The following is a 25,877-nucleotide window of genomic DNA, read 5'->3' as shown; positions in this document are numbered from 1 at the left end:
TCATCTTGTGGCCCTTTGGTGTGTTATCCTGTGACCCTACATATTGCCAAGCATTCCATTCTAACAATTTGCTTTGTCATGATGATATATCCCGCTGACTCATCCATTAAGTATGCTGTATCTGGTAAATGCGTCTCTGCCTGTGCTTTGTGGAACGAAAGAGTTTTATAGTTTTGTAATGTTTTTCCCCCTTTAAACTTGGAGTCCAAAGATGCTGGCTAAAGTGTATGTCAATCTAATTATTTATGCTTCACTGAGTAATATCAAAAATATTTTTTTTGGGGGGGTCTGGCACATCCTTCCTATCTAGGAGCATAGCTATTACAAATGGTAAAATCCCGGATGCATGACCACGCCCCATTCTGCCTTCAGCCCTGCCCCATTCTGTCTCAAACCCCGCCCCCCAGCCTTATCTCTTCTTTCCTGCAAGGTCTGGCGGGCCTCCAAGCTACGTGGATGTGGGTGATGTCATCTGTGCCTGCTCAGAGGCCCTTCAGACGTGGCGGGGATTTCCGAAACCTGGACAAACTGCCAGGTTTTAGAAAGTCTATCCGGGCACCCAGAAAGTCCTCTTTTTTTTTTTTTAATCTTTATTCATTTTAAAACTTTCAATAAGTGTGATACAATATACAATCAATTTCATTTAACATCACTTAAAACTCTTACAAAATTCCTTCAAAAACAATTACCCTCCCTCCCCTACCATCATTTCTTCATTCAAAGACCTTAAATATCCCATCCTCCCCCTCCCTCCCCCTGGATGTGTACAATCAGCATAAGAAAAGAAAAACATTAACAGTCATTACAGTATTTTTCTAATGGTCCCCAAATCATCTAAAAAGAGGACATGGCTGGGTTTTCTCAGATGTCTGGTAGCCCAACCACTACTGTTTATCATTTTGTAAAAGCACTGAAAGGCGTACGTAGTGCTGCACATGTGATTTTGTGGGGGCCTAGGACTAGGAGTGGACTGGGGGGGGGGGCAATGTCTTCTGTCTTCCCCCCCCATCCATTAAAAATACTTTTCCTGGTGGGAATGCCAAGGCCCTGTCAGCCAAAAATTTTGCTGCTGAGCTTCTCCCTTTCTCCTTGTGCTGCTGTAGGAAACAGGAAGTCAGCGGCATGCCTCCAACAGTTGACGCCAAGACTCCTGAACATGCTCAATTCTTGCATGAACTGAGCAAGTGGGAGGACGAAGTCCCTGCATAAGTAGCTGGAGGGATTCAGCCAACTTTCTGCTTCCAGCAGCAACAAGAGGAGGAGGAGGAGGAGCTTTGGCTTTGGCTGGTACGGCCTCGGCATCCTCACCAGCCATTTAACATAGGGTTACCAAATTGTCCGTTTGGAAAATCAGGACCCCCCCTAGACCCGCCCCCAGGTCCGCCCAGTTCCATCCCTGTCCTATCACAGCCCAGTCCCGCTCCCAATCCCACACTAGTCCCGCCTCCACACAAAACCTTGTCTCTTCTTCATCTAGAAGACCTCCTAGCATGCGCAGGTGTGACGCGATATGTCATCTAGCTCAGTATCCTATCTTCACGGAGGCCAATCCAAGTCACAAATATCTGGCAAAAACCCAAAGAGTAGCAACTTTCCAGCATCTCAAAGAATAGCAAGATTCCGGAACCCCAATGAGAGCAACATTCCAGAGCTGAGATTGTGATGTCATAATGCCTCATTCCACAGTGCTTCAGAGCCAACCTCATCAATGATGTTACAATGGCTTCATTGTCCTATACTTGGCTCACGTAAGAACATAAGAATAGCCTGACTGAGTCAGACCAATGGTCCATTTATCCCAGTATCCCATCTTCATGGAGGCCAACCCAAGTCTCAAGTACCTGGCAAAAAACCCAAATAGTAGCGGCATTCCATGCCACCGATCCAGGGCAAGCAGTGGCTTCTCCCATGTCTGTCTCAACAGCAGTTTATGGACTTTTCCTCCAGCAACTTGTCCAAATCTGTTTTGAAACCAGCTACATTAACCACTCTCACCACATCCTCCGGCAATGCATTCTAGAGCTTCACTATTCTCTGAGTGAAAAACTATTTCCTCCCATTGCAACTTCATTGAGTGTCCCCCTAGTCTTTGTAAATCTTGATAAATGGTGATCTTTTATCTTAGATATGCAGTAGAACATTTGGTTTGTTTTGTTATAGATTATCATGTTGAATTCCGTTTCTGACCTTCATAGCCATATTGACAAAAGTCAGCTAACTCAGGAACTAGGGGGAACCCTGGAATATGGACATAGCCAGTGGATACACCATCGAACTGTGAGTACTTCTTTCTCAACCATGTTCCGAGAGCCCTACCCCCAACCGAATTGAAAAAAGTTGTATGGTCCTGTATTTTTTAACACTAGGTCTTCTGTATGACCATCAGTGCCAAGACTCTGAATTGCAAGATCTGGTGGCTGAAAGTAAAATCTCATAACTTTTTTTTATCTTCTAGGAGGGGGGAGGGTTCACAAGGAGAACGTCAAGGATCCTGGTCTATTGACATAATTGGAGCTCACCTCCAATAGAATTCAAGATGGTTGTGAGTAGGGTTACTTGACGTCCGGATTTACCCGGATATGCCCTCTTTGTAGAGGACATGTTCGGGTGTCCGGTCGGCTTCTCAAAACCTTGCACAACAAGCCCATGTACTGTGACTGGGAGAAAATCTTTAAATTCCAGACAAGATTGATAATTATGGGATCGGCATTCAGTATGATCCAGAAAATGCTACTGAATATCCAGTTAGACCCCCCTCAGCACTAGGTGGCGCTAATAGTTACCCAATTAGCGGAGATATTCATTCCATTAACTAGGTAACAGCCAGGATAAAGTCAGCACAGGAAAAAAGACCATCCTAACTTTGCTTGGCTATCTATCCTGGTACCGGTCTGCATTTCGCCATTCCCACTTTTTACTGCACAAGGATGCAAAATGGTGCTGATGACCCCTAGCAGTAGTATTGTGATACTACCACTAAGGTGCATACTTCCATATCAGGAGACAATTCTCGGCATCTTACCATGGATGTGTGAATTCCGCTGTCCATATTATCTAAAATCTGCCCTCTGTGTGGGATGAGCAGAAGGACCTTCCATGTCTTGCTCACCAGTATCATATCAAGCCTACTGGTATTTTTCCCCACAGACAGTGACGCAACTGGCTTGGTAATGGGAGGCAGTTTGTGAGAAGACTGAGTTTCAGAATATTGGATCTGTCCTTGAATTTCCTTCTCTCCTTGACTAGGGTTGCCAGATTTTCCGATCGGAAAATCTGGACCCCCTAGACCCGCCCCCCCAGGCCCACCTAGTTCCGCTCATCCCTACCCTGTAACACCCTAATCCCGCCCCCAATCCTGCCCTAGCCCCCCCCCCCACTGCCTGCTCTTGTCAGGCAGAGAGGAAGTCCGCGCATGCGTGGATTTCCTCCCTGCCCAACGCGATTTGAGGAGGCTTTTCAAAACCCGGACAAAGTGGCGGGTTTTGAAAAGCCATCCGGGGAGATCCGGACGTCCTATTCTTGACTAGTCCCTTTGCCTTCGCCTCTGTCCTGAGGACCCTTTGTGGCATCTCTGCCTGTAGGACTGACCCTAACCCTACACTTCTGTGCTGTTTTCACAGGCCATTGAAACATTTGCACAAACAGTAAAAACCACAGCACAGATGCTGCAGACTTTTGGCACAGAGCTTGCCGAGACTGAGCTTCCAAATGACGTCCAGCGCACCCAAGAGCTTCTCTCGACCCACACTGAGCAGCATGAAAAATTGAAGGTGGGTAAAGCCATCTGTGGTGACACCCTTCTCTCTAACCACGATGCTTGTCATTCTTGTTATGTTTCTTCCTGATCAATCTAATGGAAAATGAAATTCCGAGACAATGCTGGCAGTCGGGCAAATGGCCCTTCCAGTCTTCCCATCCGTAGCATCCATTATCTCCTCCTCTCCCTATTGGCTAAGGCTCTTTACACCTGCATTGTGATGTCATAGAATGTTATGGTAATAGAAACATTGTAACATGATGGCAGATAAAGGTCAAATGGCCCATCTAGTCTGCCCATCCACAGTAACCATTATCTCTTTCTGTCTCTAAGAGATCACACATGCTTACTCCATGCTTTCTTGAATTCAGACACAGTCTCTGTCTCCACCACCTCTTCCGGGAGACTGTTCCACGCATCTACCACCCTTTCTGTAAAGTATTTCCTTAGATTACTCCTGAGCCTATTACCTCTTAACTTCATCCTATGCCCTCTCATTCCAGAGCTTCCTTTCAAATAAAAGACTCATCTCATGTAAAGTTATGGAAGAAGAGACAGAAGATAACTGGTTATGAAATCAATGAACCTATGTCTTGTTTGCATTCCATTTCAATTTATGAGACTCTGTCCATTTCTCAATTCTGGCTCTATAGTCTGAGATCTTATTATCTACCACATTCAAGTTCATTGGAATTAACCAAAAAAATATCATCAGCGTGAAATAACATACAATCTTTACTGGATAAACACGCTGCTTGCAAAGAACTCATAACGATATTAAAAAGCGTAGGATAACTAATTCTAGCAATGTTCCAAGATTATATCAAAAGAATATGCAAGCAATTAATACTGATTAAAGCGAGACAATCATTTTTAACTGCTCTTTGTTATGGGATTCTTTTCCAGGATGAACTCAAGTTAGCCATAACACAGGGCTCCACATTACTCTCGTGTATTAAAGATCCAGCGTCCAGAAACCCAAATTACAAACTCAATCCTGATGAGCTGGAAAATGTAGCCACCGTTGAAAGGTTTGTGAAATAATCACCTGCAAAATTACTTTCATATTTGATGTGATTTCATTTATTTAGAAGTATGGAATGAATTTATTTGGTATGATTGGCTGTGATATTTTTTTTTTTTGCATGTTTCTTTGGGTTTCCTGCTCATCTGGAACTGGCACTGGGATCATGGTGCACGCAGCGGAGTAGCGAGGGTAGGGGGCACCTGGGGGGGCGGAGAGGTGCTGGCACCCGCCACCAAGATGACACCGGGGTGGTCTGTCCCCTCCTTTACTACTCCACTGGGTGCTTGAGACTTTTTTCAGAAATCTATCCGAGCTTTTTCCCCTGTTCTATATTCAGCAACCCCATTTGCCCACTGGTGCTGGTGGAATTGGTGTGCTTGGAAAGAGAGGAGAGAGACATAAAGTGAAAGAATACTGGATGGAACTGGGTTGGAGAGAAAGAAAGGGGGAAGATGCTGATAGAAGTGGGGGGAAGGGAGAGGAGAGAGTGAAATGCCAGACTATGGGGGTGTGGCATAGGGAAGGGAAGAAGAGAAGAGGAGAGAGATGCCAGACCATTGGAGGAGGAAAGGGAAGAAGATGGATGCCAGACCAATGAGGGTGAAGGGAGAAATTGAAGGGGGAGGCATACAGTTTCTGTAAGGGGCATAGAAGGAGAGAAGATGCCATATAGAAGTGGCTATAGAAGTGGCAGACAGTGGATGAAAGGAAGAGAGTGACAAGAAGATGAGGAAAGCGGAAACCAGAGACGACAAGGTAGAAAAAAAAATTCTATTTTTTTTTTTTTTTGCTTTAGGGAAGATGCATCGCTGTTTCTGTGGTATTGCATTGTATGCAGAGTCCAGCTTCTTGGCGGTTCAATTTAACCTTTGTCTACATATTTCTATTTTATCCCCCCTTTTACAAAACTGTAGAGCGTTTTTTAGTGCCGGCCGTGGTGGTAACAGCTCTGATGCTCAGAATTCTATATGCGTCTGAGCTGTTACCACCATGGCTAAAAAACACACTACAGTTTTGTAAACTGGGGAGGGGTTAGTGTGTGATTACATATTCCATACTAGGCGAAGGCGTTTTCTGTGTTCTGTGTGTTCGAAAAGACATGGTTTTCTGTTAGGGTTGACTGTGTAGGATTGATCTGTACTAGTCTGGCTTGTTTAGTTTTACAATGGGTTTATTGGCGTACTGCTCACTGCAGTATGTAAGATGCTGCCTTTTCTAGGTACACTCTTGTGTGACGTGTGGATTGTTACTAAAAATCATGTTTTTCATACAGATGGGGGGGAGATCAAAAAATGATGGGCCCCAGGTGTCACATCTGCTAGGTATGCCACTGCCCTGAACACGCAAACTCCTGAGTCACGTAAAAGTATGTGTTTTCTGGTGATCGTGCATACGTTTCGTGTGGGGTGGTTTTATAAAGGCATTTTTCCACGTATAACAATATATACTTGAAAATGCTTTTATATATCTGTTTTGGTCATTTTGTTATTTCTCCTGAGTTAAGTAGCTGGTTTTAAGAAAGGTCTGGACAATTTCCTGGAGGAAAAGTCCATTGTTATTGAGAAAGACATGGGGGAAGCCACTGCTTGCCCTGGATCGGTAGCATGGAATGTTGCTACTCTTTGGGTTTTGGCCAGGTACTAGGGACCTGGATTGGCCACTGTGAGAATGGGCTACTGGGCTAATGGGCCATTGGTCTGACCCAGTAAGGCTATTCTTATATAAGCCAAGTATAAGACAATCAAGCCATTGTGACATCAATGATGAGGTTGGCTGTGAGGCACTATGGAATGAGACATTATGACATCATAATCTCAGCTCTGGAATGTTGCTCTCAATGGGGTTCCGGAATCTTGCTACTCCTTGGGTTTTGGCCAGGTACTAGGGACCTGGATTGGCCACTGTGAGAACGAGCTACTGGGCTTGATGGACCATTGGTGTGACCCAGTAAGGTTATTCTTATGTTAAGTACCATCACGGATCTAAAATCCAACCGCTAGATGATACTCTGTAGTAGGACTATGACTATCCCCTTCGCCAACCGTGACCTCTCTACAGCATCTCAGTTGACCCAGGAACTGGTTCAGGGACCCTAAACAGAGGGCTTGTGGTATCCTGTATGGACTAGGTCTTACTAAGCAGGCTAAATGGGTAAATTACTATGACCTTTCTTAGGATTACCAAATGTCCTTTTTTTATTTTTTTAGAGGACTGTCCAGGTGCTCAGAGGGATTTCTAAAACCTGGCAGTTTGTCTGGGTTTTGGAAGTCCCTGACCTCAGGAGGGCGTCTGTGCATGTGCCTTAGCACGCAGGAAAAACCTGTGTAAAGCCACTTTTTACGACATTTGCAGTAGAGGTATCGGTATCAAGAGAATTTACAGGCAAAGTGAGATCAGTCATGAGACATGTGCTAGATCAGTGGTCTCAAACTCGTGGCTCGGAGGCCACATGCGGCCCGCCAAATACTATTTTGAGGCCCTCGGTATGTTTTATCATAATCACAAAAGTAAAATAAAACAGTTTCTTGATCATATGTCTCTTTAGCTATAAATGGCAATATTATTATTAAGACGTAGCCAAAGGGAAAGATTTATATACCATAAAGAGTTTTACCTCATGCAAAATTGTCATTTCTTTAATAAGACATTAACTATTTTTTTCTGAGGCCCTCCAAGTACCTACAAATCCAAAATGTGGCCCTGCAAAGGGTTGGAGTTTGAGACCACTGTGCTAGATGAACCTGCTTGTGACAACGCGGTGATTCTAACGTCATCACATTATAAGAACATAAGAAGCGCCATCTCCGGATCAGACCTTTGGTCCATCTAGTCCGGCGATCTGCACACGCAGAGGCCCTGCCAGGTGTACACCTGGCGTAATTTTTAGTCATCCATATCCTTCTATGCCTCATAAGAACATAAGACATAAGAAGTTGCCTCCGCTGGGTCAGACCAGAGGTCCATCGCACCCAGAAGCCCGCACCCGCGGCGGCCCAGCAGGTCTATGACCTGTCAGGTGTTCCTTGACTTAGCCCTTTGATCCCCCTTTTTCTTCTATCTCTACTCTTCCTAACCTATCTCTACTTTTATCTGTACCCCTCAATCCCCAATTATGATTCTGAAGCGATCAAAGTTGTATTTGCCGTATTCGTGTTCGCTTCTGATGACGGAGATTGGTTTTGACCCGGAATCTGTATATCATGTTGTGGAACTTGTGTGAAGACATCACTTAGCTTTGCAGTCTTGAGTTCTGATTCTAAAGTCCTCTCTTGTTTCTTGTTTGATAGTTTTCGGTTTTGTGCACCACTTAACTGAACCCGTTTCATCTTGGTTCTTGGGATCTGTTAAATCTAGAAATAAAAAGAATATTTAGTTTGAATTATTCTGTGGCATTCAACATACGGCCTCTTTTATAAAGCCACGCCAATGGCTGCCGTGCGGCAACAGCCCCGAAGCCCTTTAAATCTCTATGGGCTTCGGGGCCGTTAGCGCAGCTTTGTAAAAGAGGCCGACAGTTACACATTTCATAAGTAGAATAATACGGACAATGCAATTCCCAGTTTACTGCTGATGCTAAATCATGTGCTTTAATTAATAAAGAGAATTTTGTTTCAGAATTTCAGAGAAATACTCCTACATAACAATGCTTGTAAAACCTGTATTTAACAAATAAACTGAAATAAGTTTAACTATGTTCTAACAAAAAAGGCTGGAATAAACAAAACTAACCCCCCGCTTCTATTAAACTGCGCTGCTCCCAACGCTCATAGGAATTCTATGAGCGTCGGGAGCAGCGCGGGCCATTCAGACCGGCTCCCCGTGCTAGAAAACTGCTAGCGCAGTTTAATAGAAGAGGCCCTAAACCAGGGGTGTCCAATGTCGGTCCTCGAGGGCTGCAGTCCAGTCGGATTTTCAGGATTTCCCCAATGAATATACATGAGGTCTATTTGCATGCACTGCTTTCATTGTGTGCTAATAGATCTCATGCATATTCATTGGGGAAATCCTGAAAACCCGACTGGATTGCGGCCCTCGAGGACCGACATTGGACACCCCTGCCCTAAACAGTACTGAAATAGTAGACTGTGGATATGAGCACATTTCACACGAAGGCGTGTTTGGTGCACGACGCCGTTGGGTGAGTGCGCCAAAACATCTGAGCTCGTATCCAAGAATAGAATTAAACACATTCAAAATATATAAAACGTACTTACATTTTAATAGATTAAAGAGCCAGAACTGAGTGTGCTTTTGGAATAGTCATTAAGCGGCTTTGAAAGCACGAAGAGGTTCTGAATGCACCTGCGATTAACACCAGTGACAGTTGGCAACTAAACGAAGAACTTCTTGTGAGCCAGTACCCGTCACTTGTGCTGTTTCAAACGCATCTAGACTTGTTCAAAATTTGTGTAGCTTCTAATCTGCGAACACAGTGTACTTTATTTTGCAGGATAAACATGATGACACAAGAGAGAACACATTAGAAACAGAACGTATTAATTTTTCATTACATTTCGAAAATGGCTATAAATTTAATTAATTGAATAATTTAAATGATAAATTCGGCAATGAAAAATTTCTGTGGTGTCCCCCCTTCCCTGGATGCCCTAAGTACTTGCTTACTTTGCTTATAGGGTTAATCCAGCACTGGTCCTTTGCCTAATAATCTATATATATAAAATCGGAGGTATGTATGTGTGTATGTGTGTATGTGCCGTGATCACGCAAAAACGGCTTGACCGATTTGAATGAAACTTGGTATGCAGATCCCTCACTACCTGGGGTGATATGTTCTGGGGGTCTCGCGGCCCACCTGCACACGTGTGCGGAGCTACAAACAGAAAATCTGATTTCACCCATTCAAGTCAATGGAAAAAATGTAAAAAGCTGTGGGACCGATTTGAACGAAACTTGGTATGCAGATCCCTCACTACCTGGGGTGATATGTTCTGGGGGTCTCGCGGCCCACCTGCACACGTCACCGTCACCGCCATCCCTTTCACCGCCCCGTCACCGCCACTGCCATCCCATTCACCGCCCCGTCACCGTCCCCGCTGCATCCATATAAGCCTTAGTACTGTAATATTTAGCTTATTCCTTTCTTATAAATCAAAGTTCCTGCTGCTCAACTAGAGAAAGAGATGTTCAGCTGGCAGGGCTTTGTTTATAAATTTTTATCAACACAACTAAAGCAAAAAATAAATAGAATTTTTTTTCTACCTTTGTTGTCTGGTTTCTGCTTTCCACATCTTCTCATTCAATTCCTTCCATCCACTGTGTGTCTTCTCTCTGCGTCTTCCATTTGCTGTTACTGTGCCTCTCCCTTCACTCCCCCCCCCAATTGGTCTAGCACCCATCTTCTTCCCTCCGCTCCCCCATAGTCTGGCATCTGTCTTCTTCCCATTCTGTCTTCCACATTTCCCTTCAGGATCTGTTCCTCTCCACCCTCCTTCAATGTCTGTCCTATTCCTTTCCACCACCACCCTTCCCTCCCTCCTTTACCATCTGTTCCTTTCTACCACCCTTCAGCTCCTCTAGCGTGGCCTATCTATCTACCTTCCTCCCTCTTATTTTCATGGCACGTTACAATGTAATTTGTGCAAGCCACTGGAGCCTACGAGCTCGGTCCCTGTCCCATCCCCACAAACTATCTCGCTTCTGTGCTCCTATTTTCCCCATTTCTAATATCTCCCCTATGTATCTGCCATTGCCCCCCCCCTGTGTCCATATACCATCCCCATGGCATGTCCCCTTTATGTCTCTGTCCCTATGCCCCATGCACATAATTTCCCCTCTTTCTGTTACCTTCCTGTGTCCAGATTTCCCCTATCTTCCTCTTCCATACCAGTGTGTCTCTTCTTTTCAACCCCATCTAGCTTTTTTCCCTCTTTCTTCCTCCCCCCACCCCCCTCTGCTTCTAGCATCTGGCTCACCTGCCTGTCCTTCCCTTTCTTTCCTGCTGTGGGTTTTTCTTTCCATCTTCATCCCCTTGGCCCAGAATCCTTTTCCCTTTCACTCCCTCCTTCCAATTTGAGCCGGGAACACTAGCGATCGCACGGTCCCCGCAGCCACTACCTGCCTGCCCAATCGATCCTAGTGTTTAGCCAGCTCTCTCCCTTCTCCTCACCTTAGTTTATAGGTTTTCTTTTTCGGCGACCTGCACGCTTTCCCAAAGAGCCGCGCACGCGCGGCTGCTCAGTGTTCAATCTTCTGCTCTGCTGCAACTTCCTGTTTCCGGTTGCGTCAGAGCAGAAGATCGAAACTGAGCAGCAGCGGGTGCGTGGCTTTCTGATAGCGTGCGGGTCGCCGAAAAAGAAAATCTACAAACTAAGGTGAGGAGAAGGGAGAGAGCTGGCTAAACACTAGAATCGATTGGGCAGGCGGGTGTGAGCTGCGGGGACTGCGCGATCCTTCATGCCTCACTGCGGGGACAAGACCATTCACCGCCCCGCGGGCGGTGAATGGCCTTGTCCCCGTCGCCGCAGCGACTGCTAGTTTTCTTCCCCATTTTCGGCGGGTGACCCGCGGCTAAAATGCGGTGGCCGCGGGTAAACCGCCACCGTGTCATTCTCTAATGCAGATCCCTCACTGGGGTGATATGTTCTGGGGGTCTCTTCACCCAAGAATTTATATGTTCTTGCTCCTGGAGGTGAAACTAAAAATGTTGTTTATAATCAAGTTTTGTGTTAGTTGTATTGTATTCATTTTGTCAAATATTTCACATTATAATTTGAATATTGTACTTTTTATAAAGCTGTAAAAAAATAATTTCATTCACCACTATAAAGTATCTTTATTTGAATCCATTTACAGTGTTATTGCTATAATTAAATACCCGTGCAACGCCGGGGCATCAGCTAGTACTGGATAAAAATCTTCAGACTTCAGCGGATCCGGAACACTGCGGCTAGTTTGATCTTCGCAAAAAGCAAATTCAATCATGTTTCCCCACTTCTGTCAAAACTTCACTGGCTTCCGGTGATTTCTAGGATTCACTTTAAATGTACCTGCCTAATTTTCAAGATCCTACATGGCATTCTTCCTCCTCTAATCCCGCTATCCTGGAATTCTTCGAGACCTGACACTACCAGATCCGCCCACATACTCAAACTATCTTTCCCCTCATTAAAAGGTGTCATGTATGCAGGTAAATTAGGGAAATCCCTTTTCTTCAAATTCACTGAGCTTTGGAACAACCTCCCTGCCCCGCTGCGGAACCTAGGCTCATTCCAATTATTCCGAAAGCATCTGAAAACCTGGCTTTTCTCCAAAACGTAAAGCTAAAGCTAGCTATCCTCTTCATAACTTCTAATTTCTTATTATGTCCTTCCCTCATTTATTGAATTACCTGTAAACCGTGTCGAGCTCTATCTTTATGGAGATGATGTGGTATACAACTGAAGGTTTAGTTTAGAACAGGAGTGTCCAACCTGTGGCCCTGTGAAGTATTTTGTGTGGCCCCGGTCGAGGGCGATGCAGTGTTTTCCTCTGCTGCCCCTGGGTGTTTACCTTCTTGCCGGCTCCCTCCTCTGTCTTGCTGCAGCATTTGCGCGTTTGTGCGGCCCCAGAAACATTTTTTTTCGGCCGATGCAGCCCAGGGAAACCAAAAGGTTAGACACCCCTGGTTTAGGATGTCATCAGGAAATCTGGCAAGTGGGATTCTAAGTAGTAGCTCAGATTTTTCCTCTTTTCTTCCAAGCCAGTATTTAGTAGTGAATCATTGCCATGGCACATACAAGCAACCTGTTTTAGACCAAACTTTCAAAGCAATCCGAATTGGAAATGCTAATTACTGCAACTGGTTGCTTTAAGGGCAGTGACACTTCCAGAGCAGGAAGGCTGGTAGGTTTCAAAGAATAAACTTCAAAGCAGTCATAGGCTTCTGTGGCACGAGCTTGCACAGAAATGACCAGATGGTAGATCTTGAGAGGGCCTAAGCTAGGCATGAAATATCCTCTCCGCCACCTTCCCAGCCACCCTGCCCCCCCCCCCCACCTTAAAATAAATCAAATAAACACTTGTGCTAGTAGGGAACCCCGAGCCCTAGCAGCTGAAGACGAAGGTGCCCTAAATTCTGATGCCTAGCTTGGCAGTCGGAAACAAATCCCTGAGCCACTGAGGCCAACACCTACACATGCTCAGTTTTCCACATATGCAGAGCTTTCAGTGCATGTACAGGTGCTGGTGTCAAGAGCTGCTGCCAGAATTGATTAGGTTTGAACATGGCCCAGTTTTTCTTCCAAGTCTTTGAGCCATAAAAGCTATGAATCAGTTTCTAGCTGTAATAAAGGCCCACTTGCAGTCTGAAGGGCTCAACTGTTACATAAGAACATAGGAGTTGCCATACTGGGATAGATTGAGGGTCCATCAAGGTCAGGATCTTGTTTCCAAAAGTGGCCAACCCAGGTCCCAAGTACCTGGCAGAAACCCAAAGAGTAGCAACATTCCAGAGCTCAGATTGTGATGTCATAATGCCTCATTCCACCAATGCCTAAGAGCCAAACTCATCAATGATGTCACAATGGCTTCATTGTCCTATACTTGGCTCACATAAGAATTGCTGTACTGGGACAGATCGAAGGCTCACCAAGCCGAGGATCCTGTTTTCAACAGTGGCCAACCCAGGTCCCAAGTACCTAGCTAGATCCCAAGTAGTGAAAGAGATTCTATGTTGCTTATCCTAGGAATAAGCAGTGGATTTCCCCAAGCCATCTCGATAATGGCCTATGGACTTCTCTTTTAGTTGTTATAGACAAAGCAGCCAAAATACAAGCAACTTATCTTCCTGGAGTTCAGAACCGTATAGCCAAAAGACTCAGCAGAGTTTTGCAGCTGTACACGTAGTCCCAAATCAAATAACTAAACGGAACATCTTTAAGATGCCTGGTTAGTGCTTTTTTGGTGAAGTCCTTATGTGGTTAAATGCTGAATATTGCACTTAACCACATGGAGGTCAATTTTCAATATAAGGACATCCAAAAATTGGGAGGTGAAACCGTCCATTTTCGAAACCACTAGACTTCTATCTTGAAAAGAGATGGCTGAGGAGAGATATGATTGACGTCAACAAAATCCTGAGTGGTGTAGAAAGTAATTCGATTTTTGTACTCCATCAAAAATTGCAAAGATTAGGGGACACTCGATGAAGTTACAGGGAAATACTTTTAAAATCAATAAGAGGAAATATTTTTTCACTCAGAGAATAGTTAAAGCTCTGGAATACATTGCCAGAGGATGTGGTTAGGGTGGTTAATGTAGCTTCTTTTAAAAAAATCTTTGGATAAATTTCTGGAGGAAAAGTCCATAGTTTGTTATTGAGACTGACATGGGGAAAGCCACTGCTTGTCTCGGGATCAGTAGCATGGAATGTTGGTACTACAGTATTTGGGTTTTTGCCAGGTACTTGTGACCTGGTTTGGCAAATTTTGGGAACAGGATCCTGGGCTAGATGGACCATTGGTCTGACTCAGTATAGTTATTCTTATGTTCTTATGTGAGCCAAGTATAGGACAATCAAGCCACTATGACATCACTGATGAGGTTGGCTCTTTGGTATTGGTAGAATGAGGCATTATGACATCACAATCTCAGCTCTGGAATGTTGCTACTCCTTGGGTTTCTGCCAGGGACCTGGGTTGGCCACTTTTGGAAACAGGATCCTGGGCTAGATGGACCTTCGGTCTGACCCAGTATAGTTATTCTTATGTTCTTATGTGAGCCAAGTCTAGGACAATCAAGCCATTGTGACATCACTGCTGAGGTTGGCTCTTTGGTATTGTTAGAATGAGGCATTATGACATCACAATCTCAGCTCTGGAATGTTGCTACTCCTTGGGTTTCTGCCAGGGACCTGGGTTGGCCACTTTTGGAAACAGGATCCTGGGCTAGATGGACCTTTGGTCTGACCCAGTATAGTTATTCTTATGTTCTTATGTGAGCCAAGTCTAGGACAATCAAGCCATTGTGACATCACTGCTGAGGTTGTCTCTTAGGCATTGGTGGAACGAGGCATTATGACATCACAGTCTCAGCTCTGGAATGTTGCTTCTCTTCGGGTTTCTGCCAGGTATTTCGGACCACTGTTGGAAACAGGATACTGGGCTTGATGGACCATTGGTCTGACCCAGTATGGCCATTCTTATGTTCTATCATTGAATATCTGGCAGCCAAGAAAATGCTGAATATCTTACGCCTAAAGTTTTTTCCAGTCGCATGTCATAAGAAGTGTACTCAAGAGGCGCCAATGTTGTAACTGGTGAATAGGAAATAATTAAGTGTTAAGAATAAACTACAAGGTTGGGACTGTTTGGAAACCTACAACCCAGTAACATTTTCAAACTCTTTAGATCAGTGTTCTTCAACCACCGGTCTATGGACCGGTCCACAGAAATTTCCTGCCGGTCCACAGGGCCAGCACGTGCATCAGGCCCAAAACAGTGTTCTTCAACCGCCGGTCCATGGTGCAATCGATGCGGCGTTATCTTCGAGCCAGCTCCAACTTCCTCACTGATTCAGTGCACAAAGCCACGGGCAGTGGCTCCTACGGACATCCTGCGCCTGAACCGGAAGCCTTCTCTCTGACGTTGCAAAGTCAGAGGGAAGGCTTGCAGATGAGGCAAGGGACGTGCAAGGTGCAATTAGTACTATTATGGGGGTGGGGTCTAGCCCAGGATTTAGCCCCATGTTCTTCAAACGCCGGTCCACGGTGCAATCGATGTGGCGTTATCTTCGAGCTAGCTCCCTCTCCCTAACTGATTCAGTGCACAAAGCCACGGGCAGTGGCTCCTACGGACATCCTGCGCCTGAACCGGAAGCCTTCTCTCTGACGTTGCAACGTCAGAGGGAAGGCTTGCAGATGAGGCAAGGGACGTGCAAGGTGCAATTAGTACTATTATGGGGGTGGGGTCTAGCCCAGGATTTAGCCCCGTGTTCTTCAAACGCCGGTCCACGGTGCAATCGATGCGGCGTTATCTTCGAGCCAGCTCCCTCTCCCTAACTGATTCAGTGCACAAAGCCACGGGCAGTGGCTCCTACGGACATCCTGCGCCTGAACCGGAAGCCTTCTCTCTGACGTTGCAACGTCAGAGGGAAGGCTTGCAGATGAGGCAAGGGACGTGCAAGGTGCAATTAGTACTATTATGGGGGTGGGGTCTAGCCCAGGATTTAGCCCCGTGTTCTTCAAACGCCGGTCCACGGTGCAATCGATGCGGCGTTATCTTCGAGCCAGCTCCCTCTCCCTAACTGATTCAGTGCACAAAGCCACGGGCAGCGGCTCCTACGGGCATCCTGCGCCTGAACCGGAAGCCTTCTCTCTGACGTTGCAACGTCAGAGGGAAGGCTTCCAGATGAGGCACGGGACGTGCAAGGTGCAATTAGTACTATTATGGGGGCGGGGTCTGGGGTGGAGATTGGGTAGAGATGGGCGGGGTCTGGCCCATGACTTAGCCCAGTGTTCTTCAACCGCCGGTCCACAGAATAATTCTTTTATTTCTGCCGGTCCATAGGTGTAAAAAGGTTGAAAAACACTGCTTTAGATAACGAATGACTTAAATTTGTCCTGTAATCTGTACCTGCTGCACATTTACTGGTCTTTAATTATATCTTGAACAGATTAATGGCACAGTTGGACGAGACGGAGAAAGCCTTTACTCAGTTTTGGACGAAGCACCATTTGAAGCTTGAACAGTGCCTGCAGCTCCGTCACTTTGAACATGATTTCCGAGAGGTAGTTTCTTATAAAACACAAAACCTCCATTATTATATTTCATGTCGCCCACCAAGGGGCCCTTTACTAAGCTGCATTAGGCGCTAACTGGCTCTTAATGCATCTGGAAATAGCACATGGCAGGACGTGGTAAATGCCACGTGTGCGTGCACCAAGGGCTTTGTTTACAAAAGTGCGCTAGCGGTTTTAGTGCACGCTAGCCGCTACCGCTTCCTTTTAAGCAGGCGGTAGTTTTTCGGCTAGCGCGCGCTAATCGTGTGCATGCGCTAAAAACGCTAGAGCACCTTCCTAAAAGGAGCCCTAACTGTGTGCTAAAAATATTTTACTTTTTGTTTTTTTTTTTGGAGGGGAGGAGTTTTTGAGGGCCTGTTTTACAAAGCAGCGATAGCGCCTGCTGTGCGGTAACGGCCCCGAAGCCCATAGAGATTTAAAGGGCGTTGGGGCTGTTGCCGCACGGCTTTGTAAAACAGGCTGGTAGTTGTTCATTGTTTTTAGGTTATCCTTTTTAAAAGTTTTGTTTATATGGTTCATTTGTATTGCTTAACGATGTTCCTCCAAAGGCAGCCAATGAAGTAAATGATAATATGGACTAATATGGTCGTTCTCTTTTAGTGCATATTATCGTTTACTTCAGTGGTTCCCAACCCTGTCCTGGAGGAACACCAGGCCAATCGGGTTTTCAGGCTAGCCCTAATGAATATGCATGAAGCAAATTTGCATGCCTATCACTTCCATCATATGCAAATCTCTCTCATGCATATTCATTAGGGCTAGCCTGAAAACCCGATTGGCCTGGTGGTCCTCCAGGACAGGGTTGGGAACCACTGAAGTAAACGATAATATGGACTAAAAGAGAACGACCATGTTAGTCCATATTATCATTTACTTCATTGGCTACCTTTGGAGGCAAGAGTATTATTCCGATTTTCCGGAATCTGCTATAAGCTGATATCGGGATTGTCTCCAGCTTGCCTTTTTCCTCATTTGGTGTTGCATAGACCAGTGGTTCCCAGCCCTGTCCTGGTGGACCACCAGGGCAATCGGGTTTTCAGGATCACCCTAATGAATATGCATGGAGCAGATTTGCATGCCTCTCACTTCCATTATATGCAAAATCTCTCTCATGCATATTTATTAGGGCTAGCCTGAAAACCCGACTGGCCTAGTGGTCCTCCAGGACAGGGTTGGGAACCACTGGCATAGAACTTCAAGAGAAACGAAAAACTTTTAATAATAATAATAATAACAATTTTTTAATATACCGCAGGACTGTGAAGTTCTATGCGGTTTACAATGATTAAAGATGTTACAGATTGAGTGGAATCAACAAAGTATAGACTTGTTGATTGACAGTTCTAGAAATCGTTTGTTGAGGACTAAGATTGTATAGGTTGGTTTCCTAAATATTTCAGGAACAGATGTGTTTTTAGGCGTTTCCTGAATTCCCTATAAGTAGTAGACACAAGTAATTGTTCTAGATCTTTACCCCACAGTGCTGCTTGATGTGAGAAAAGATGTTGGTGATGACTTTTAAATTTACAACCTCTAAACGGTGGAGAAACAAAGTTCGGGTGTGAGCTTCGCCTATGTCTGTTGGTAGTGAAAGAGAAAAGATCTGTTATATATTTAGGGGCTAAGCCATAAAGAACCTTGAAGCAAAAACAACCAAACTTGAATTTCACACGTGCCTCCATTGGCAGCCAGAGTAGAAGTCGATAGGAAAATGTTATGTGATCAAACTTCTTCAGTCCACAAAGTAGCCTAACCGCTGCATTTTGTACCAGTTGCAGTCGCCGCGTATTCTTCTGGGGGAGTGCCAAGTAGGCGATGTTACAATAATCGAGTTGACTCAGTATAAGGGATTGTACTAGAATTCGAAATGATGAAGCATTGAAGTAAGCTCTGATGGACCGAAGTTTCCAGAGGGTGTGAAAGATTTTTTCTGATCAAGGAGTCTACCTGGTCTTTCATGGTCAGGTTCTGGTCCAGTGTTACACCCAATATCTTCGTAGTGGGTTGAATGGGATAACTAAGGTTATTGATGCACATTGATGCTTTAGTGTCAAGTGGGTGTAGATATAAGACCTTCTTAGTTAGGACCCTAGCATTTCAAGCTGGTAGGCAACAATCTTGGTTAGGTAAATGTATTCAGCAAGCTAGGTTATCCTATTGCAGTTTTTGGAAATTAATTAGGACCACTTTGTTCGATAAGTTTATACTTAGTGAGTTTTATTATTGAAATTCTATTTTACAAATATTTGTATTTTTTTACTGTATTATTGTATTTCGCTGATTGTCCAGCTCTTTTTAGTGTAAACCGCCTAGAACTTTTGGTTATGGCAGTATAAAAGAATAAAGTTATTATTATTATTATATCCTTTACATTTGCTTTTATTCATTTTTTATGGATGTTTTATTAGTGGGTTTTTATCATGTTTCATTCTATGCTTGTATTTTGCATTATGTAGGTACTTGTATGACATTGGATAGAGATTGGGCAGGGTCTGGCTCACGACTTAGGGCTCCTTTTGCAAAGGTGCGCAAGTGTTTTTAGCGCACGCACCGGATTAGCGCATGCTATAGCACACGCTACCTGAAAAACTACCGCCTGCTCAAGAGGAGGCAGTAGCAGCTAGCGCGCTTGGCAATGTAGCGCACGCTATTGCACGCGTTAAGGCCCTAACGCACCTTTGTAAAAGGAGCCCTTAGCCTGTGTTTTGGATTTCAGCCCCTTAATGTGATTTTTGACACCCCTGATCTAAAGAGTGGTGTCATAAAGGGGGGGGTGGATGGAGGTGGACCGCCCCAGGCGCCATCTCGGTGGGAGCGCCAGCACCTCTGTGCCCTCTCAATATCTCTTTAAAATCTTTGCCAGCACGAGCAACTACTCTAGCCTGCTGCTTGCGCAGGTCTGGCTCCCTCTGAAATCACTTCCTGGTCACATCAGAGGGAAAACCAATGCCAACGTGGGCAGCAGAATGGAAAACGTATTCGCGCTGGCAAAGAGTTAAAGAGATACAGGGGTGGGACGGAAGGGCTCAAGTGTGTCGTGGGACCACAGAAGGAGCGGGGGCGGAAAGTAGGATGCAGGAGGGATTTGCACGGAAAGAGCAGAGGATAGAGAGAAGGGTGCGGGGGAGAGGATGCCTCACCGTTCCAAGCGCCTCCTATTCTCGCTACGCCACCGTCTCCAAAAAACTATGTTACACTAAAGAAAATGGTGTATGTTTAGTTCCTGTAGATCTTGCTTAGCAGGACTGAATATTTATGCTTATTTATTTTTACATTATTGTACGAGGGGTCATGTCATAAATAATGCACACTATTTTTTTTATTTACATATTTAATTTTTTTTTTTTTTTCAAGTATTTCTTTACAGTCCTTCAATATAGTCTCCCTGCTTTGCAATGACCAAATCCCAATGTCCGGGAAGCTTCATTATTCCATCCAAGACACCGTTTTTGTTCAGTTGACGAATGGCTCGGGTACCGGCGGAAGAAAGCTCTTCCAGAGATGCAAAACGATGTCCATGCATAGGTTGTTTCAACTTTGGAAAAAGGTCAAAGTCTGGTGGACTCATGTCTGGACTGTAGGGAGCATGACATGAGTCCACCAGACTTTGACCTTTTTCCAAAGTTGAAACAACCTATGTGTGGACATCATTTTGCATCTCTGGAAGAGCTTTCTTCCGCCAGTACCCGAGCCATTCGGCAACTAAATAAAAACGGTGTCTTAGGTGGAATAATGAAGGTTCCCGGTCGCTGGGACTCGGTCATTGCAAAGCAGAGAGACTATATTGAAGGATTGTAAAGAAAGACTTGAAAATAAAAAATAAACATGTAAATGAAAAAAATTGTGTGTATTATTTACGAAATGACCCTCGTATGTACTGAATTGTTGTTTTTTTTATAATGTGCTTCAATTCTTAGGCCTGAAATGAAATAACCAACAAATCAGAGCAAATGTTTGCTGTTTTCTAGGTGAAGCTTGCACTTGACAACTTGATGGAAATCCAGGCCAACTTCACGGACATGGGTGATAGTGTGTCTCGTGTGGAACAGCTCCTAAAAGAATTAAAACAGCTGGAAGAAAAAGGGCAGGTTGGTCCTTTACTAAATGTACATTTGGGAAAAGGCATTATAACCTTGTTAGGGTTACCAGACATCTGGATTTCCCCTGTTCTCCTTTTGAGGACATCCAGGGGTCCGGACGGCCTGGCAGTTTGTCCAGGTTTTGAAAAGCTTCCCTTCGTGTAGAAGGGCATGCGCGGATACGATGCGATGACGTCACGAGCGCCTGTGCGCGACGTCATTGTATTGCATCCGTGCATGCGCAGATGTCCTGCCCGATGAGAGAAGGCGACAGGGGGCGGGATTGGAAGCGGGGCTGGGGCGGGATTGGGGGGCATGGTGGGGCAGAACCGGGGCATGATGGGGCAGGGATGGGTGGGACTGGGCGGGCCTGGGGGAGGGTCTAGGGGGGTCCGTATTTTCCAGGTTGAAAATCTGGTGTCAGGTCAAAAGCGTGCCGGGACAAAGGCGCGCCCAGACAATTGAGCGCAGCGCGCGCCGCCGCACCGCTCTAAATTACTGTTTTTAGCGCTCCGACGGAGGGGGGCATGGGGGGAACCCCCCCACTTTACTTAATAGACATTGCGCTGCGTTGTGGGGGTGTTGTGGGGGGTGGGGGTGTTGTAACCCCCCACATATTACTGAAAACTTCACTTTTTCCCAGTTTTTAGGGAAAAAGTTCAGTTTACAGTAAAATGTGGAGGGTTACAAGCCCCCAAACCCCAGCGCGATGTCTATTAAGTAAACTGGGGGGGTTCCCCAACAAAACCCCCCGTCGGAGCACCTAAAAACTGTAATTTAGAGCGGTGCGGCAGCGCGCGCTGCGCTCAATTGTCGGCGCGCGCTTTTGTCTTTCGCGCCATTGTCTATGAACCGAAAATCTGGTAACTCTAAACGTTGTCAACTAGGATGAATGTTCGCTGAGGATATACAGTGCGTCAACTATTTGTTGATGCATTTCTGTGAATATTGATTTTTTTTTTTTTAATTGTTGTAAGAATTAGTTCCATCTCTTTCTAATTGTCCTGATTTGTTTTAACATTTTATGTATGCAATCATTTTGTAAACTGTTTTGATATTAAATAAATAATAAATCGATAAGATTTTTATTTCTTACGTTGAAATTTATTTTGTCGTTCGCCCGGCTGTCTTCTGTCCCCTGTGAATCCCACAGTAAAATAAAACCATGTCACAAATCTTAGTATAGAACAATAATGCCCAGATTGCATAAATGGCACTGTTGTCGGCATCTGCATGTCAATCATGCGATGGCGACGTTTACGGAATTGCGCCTTCAGAAAAGGTAGACTCCAGAAATGTAGGCCAGGGTTTTTAACGCCTATGTTTCCGGCACCTACCTTTGGTGTGAATCGCAACTGCAGAGGCACTTTACGAGGCCTAATACATTAGGCATCATAAAGCGCCTCCAGAGGCGCAATTCCACCGCCATTTTTTTAGGCGCTGCTAGGCACCTTTAATTTTGTTTTAAATCCAATTTTAAACAGTGTTAAGGCGACATTTTATTCAGTAGAATATGGGTCTAAATACCAACCTCTCCAAATCTTGGGAAGTAACCTAGGGGGCGTGGAGTTGGTTTGAGTGTGTGTGTATGTGTGTGATTGTTCTTGGAATGTGTGAGCTTTACTTTTTAATTATGGAGTTCCTTTCAAATTTTGACATATTTTATTTATTAATGTACATCACTTAGATTTGGTTGCACCATGATTTACCCCCCCTTTTACGAAGCCATGTTAGGCTTTTTTTATCGCTGGCCGTGGCAGTATTAGCTCCGACACTCATAGGAATTACATTACATTACATTACTGACTTCTATTCCGCCTGTACCTTGCAGTTCTAAACGGATTACATCAGAAGATAACTGGACATTTCCAGGAAGAAGATTGCAATTAATGGAGCTGGTTACATTCTATGAGCGTTGGAGTTATTACTGTTGCGGATGGCGATAAAAAAAAAGCCTAACGCAGCTTCGTAAAAGGAGTCCTTAGTGATTTATCAAACTTTTAATATGGTATCCTCCCTCCCTTTATCCCTCTTTCTTGGAATTCCTCAAACCCTAATACCACCAGATCCTCCCACAAATTAAAACTATCCTTCCCCTCGCTAAAAGGCATTTCCCACACAGGAAAGCTAGGGACCTCCCTCCACTTCAAAATCACTGAGCTCTGGAACAACCTTACCTCCCCTCTTCGGAACTTGAGCTCTCTCCAAGTTTTCCGCAAACATCTGAAAACCTGGCTTTTCTCAAGAAATGTAAGTCTCCCTCCAACTTAGGAATCAAGGAAACTCTTATATCTTGGCATCCCAAGTCCTCTAAATTTTCTTCACACTTCTACCTCTAACCCTCTGTTGTAGTTCCTTCCTATTTCTCCTACTGTAAACCGCATCGAGCTCTACGAACGTGGAGATGATGCGGTATACAAACCTAAGGATTAGATTAGATAAAGATAGCAATATAACTAAACGATTTCTGAGCTCTCCCCTTCAAGCACTGCTAGTAAATTTATCCTGTCTTGCTATAATAGGATTCTATCCATATAACTGTCCACTCACTCCTGCCACTAGTGGCTGCCTCCCCAACCTCCTGAACGGCTTCACCTTCATTTTTTATGAAGCCGCGGTAACATCAGTTCAGCTAAAATTTTTAAACCTAGGCCTCTCCATGAACTTTCCTCCAGAACATGGTCCTTGTCATCTGGAACATCGAACATTAAAATCCAGTGTTTTTCATTCCTCAGGAATCCTTGGACAAGTCTCAGTTGCAAGCTCTTCATGGAGACCAGCTCATCCAAAGCAACCATTATGCCGTTGACTCTATCAGACCAAAGTGCATTGAACTCAGGCGCATCTGCGATGACTTTACAAATGAGACTAAGAAAAAGTATGACATTCTAAGAAAATCTCTCGAGTTGCATACGCAAGTGAACAAGGTAAGTGGCCTACAACCTGTAATAGAGAATGGTTAAGGAGATGATGTAGATGAAGGATTTCTGGTGTTTGATTTATTAACTAGTCTAGAGATGAGATGCTGTACATCTCTCAAGGAAGCATCTCAGAATGGGTTTGCTTTGCACATGCTTAAACAGGAATTAATCTCACTCATAAATTAGGATATAACTACAAGGGTCACTTCATAAATACTATATTTTTTTTAATTTACATGTTTTATTTTTTTTTTCAAGTATTTCTTTACAATCCTTCAATATAGTCTCCCTGCTTTGCAATGACCGAGTCTCAGCGACCGGGAACCTTCATTATTCCATCCAAGACACCATTTTTGTTCAGTTGCCGAATGGCTCGGGTACCGGCGGAAGAAAGCTCTTCCAGAGATGCAAAACAATGTCCACGCAAAGGTTGTTTCAACTTTGGAAAAAGATCGAAGTCTGGTGGACTCATATCTGGACTGTAGGGAGCATGAGGTAATACCTCCCAGCCGTATTTGTGTAGTTTTTTAATGACGACATTCCCTATGTGCGGGTGAGCGTTGTTGTGAAGAATGAGTGGCCCAGCCAAGAGCAACTGAGGTCGGGTTTTGTGTGTTTTTCTGCACATTTTTTGCAAAAAAATCATGATAATACACTGCTGTGACACTTCTTCCACATGGAACTTTGTCTGTGATGAAGATGCCTTCATGATCATGAGCAAAAATCATCATTTGTTTGACCTTTGATTGAACTCATCAAAATTTTTTTGGTCATGGAGAAGATGGAGTTCTCCACTCGTCATTGAAAACTACGCAAATACAGATGGGAGGTGTTACCTCATGCTCCCTACAGTCCAGACATGTCCACCAGACTTCGACTTTTTTCCAAAGTTGAAACAGTCTATGCGTGGACATTGATTTGCATCTATGGAAGAGCTTTCTTCCGCCGGTACCCGAGCCATTTGGCAACTGAACAAAACAGTGTCTTGGATGGAATAATGAAGCTTTCCGGTCGCTAGGACTTGGTTATTGCAAAGCAGGGAGACTATATTGAAGGACTTTAAAGAAATACTTGAAAAAATTAACAAGTAAATTGTTTAAAAAATAGTGAGCATTATTTATGAAATAACCCTCGTAGATGACAATAACTTCTCAATACTATGGTGTTCATCTAGAATTCTCTTCTCAATATCAAAATCCTGAAACAGGGTAAACACCACTTTCTCTAATGTCTTAGAGCTTATAAAAAGGACCTCTTAGTCAAGAATAGCAATGATGACACCTGCCAGTTATTAGGATCATCTGCAGTATATCCAACCCACTTTTCGTCAACCCTGGGGGAATTCTAGCCTTCTTTAACGTACCCATACGTACAAGTTTTAGATTTGGCGATAGCTGCATCCACACAGGACATATTTAGAGGACTTGATGAATAATTTAATTTAGAGCTTACTTCCTTAGTGTAACTCATTTTAACATAATCAAATTGCAAGTGTTAAGATTCAAAGAACACATTAGCAATATTCTGTACTTTATTCACAAATGCCACTGAGTAGTCATGACTTAAGACAAAAGATACTGAAGTAGACTGGTTTTCTGCACTAAAATTCTTGACTACCATGATGCCCAAAAAGCACCAACACCATCATTAATCACCATCACAGAAACCCTACAACTCTGTATTGAAACACCATAACTAAAGCTCGCACATCAAATTCATATATATTGCATTGTAACTGTAACACCAACACCATTGCAGAAACTCATGTAATTTGCTCTGAATTAACTCCCCTATCATTTGTTGTGATATAGAAGCTCTCTATAAACACCAATTAAAGCTCTAGAGCTAAATCCACAATTTCAATTGGCTTCTATGCAATTTATTTTTAAAAATCATTTATTACCTTTCTTGCAGTGTGCGTCATACACACAGAAAAAGATTGATCACTTTGGTTCTCGAGGTCCTCCATATACAGTGGTGCCTCGCATAAAGAACGCCTCGCACAGCGAACGCTGCACACAACGAACTTCATGTCATGATTCATACAACGAACTTCGTTTCACACAACGAAGTCGCCCGAGCTTCCACGATCGCTGCCGATGTATTGCATCCTTCCGCGCAGGCACTGCAGGCAGTCGTTAGTCACTGCGCTTAACGCGTTTCACATAACGAACTTTTCGCATAACAAACTTGCTCCTGGAACGAATTAAGTTCGTTGTGTGAGGCACCACTGTACTATCATTTCAGGATAACCATCAATGTAACATTGTAGTATTTAACCATTGCTGCTTCAGTGAGAACTGTGTGGATATGAAGGTATGGTCCCAGAGTTTTGCCCACTGGATCCCTCAATCAA

The 25,877-nt window shown here is 44.3% G+C and overlaps 1 protein-coding gene across 1 annotated transcript in view; it reads left to right on the top strand.

The window, feature by feature from the left end:
• The window catches only part of MCF2L2 (MCF.2 cell line derived transforming sequence-like 2), a 306,030-nt gene that overhangs the window by 63,127 nt on the left and 217,026 nt on the right, over positions 1–25,877 (top strand). Inside the window, exons 6-11 of the mRNA XM_033957587.1 lie at positions 2,161–2,277; positions 3,621–3,770; positions 4,664–4,788; positions 16,395–16,509; positions 20,490–20,609; positions 23,336–23,527. Of these exons, the coding sequence (XP_033813478.1) occupies positions 2,161–2,277; positions 3,621–3,770; positions 4,664–4,788; positions 16,395–16,509; positions 20,490–20,609; positions 23,336–23,527 (819 nt within the window). The remainder of the gene's footprint in view (positions 1–2,160; positions 2,278–3,620; positions 3,771–4,663; positions 4,789–16,394; positions 16,510–20,489; positions 20,610–23,335; positions 23,528–25,877) is intronic.

The sequence above is a fragment of the Geotrypetes seraphini genome, chromosome 9, assembly GCF_902459505.1.
Source record: "Geotrypetes seraphini chromosome 9, aGeoSer1.1, whole genome shotgun sequence".
In the NCBI taxonomy this organism is placed as follows: domain Eukaryota; kingdom Metazoa; phylum Chordata; class Amphibia; order Gymnophiona; family Dermophiidae; genus Geotrypetes; species Geotrypetes seraphini.
Note: the sequence above shows the minus strand (reverse complement) of the source record. Positions and strands in the feature narration are given on the sequence as shown.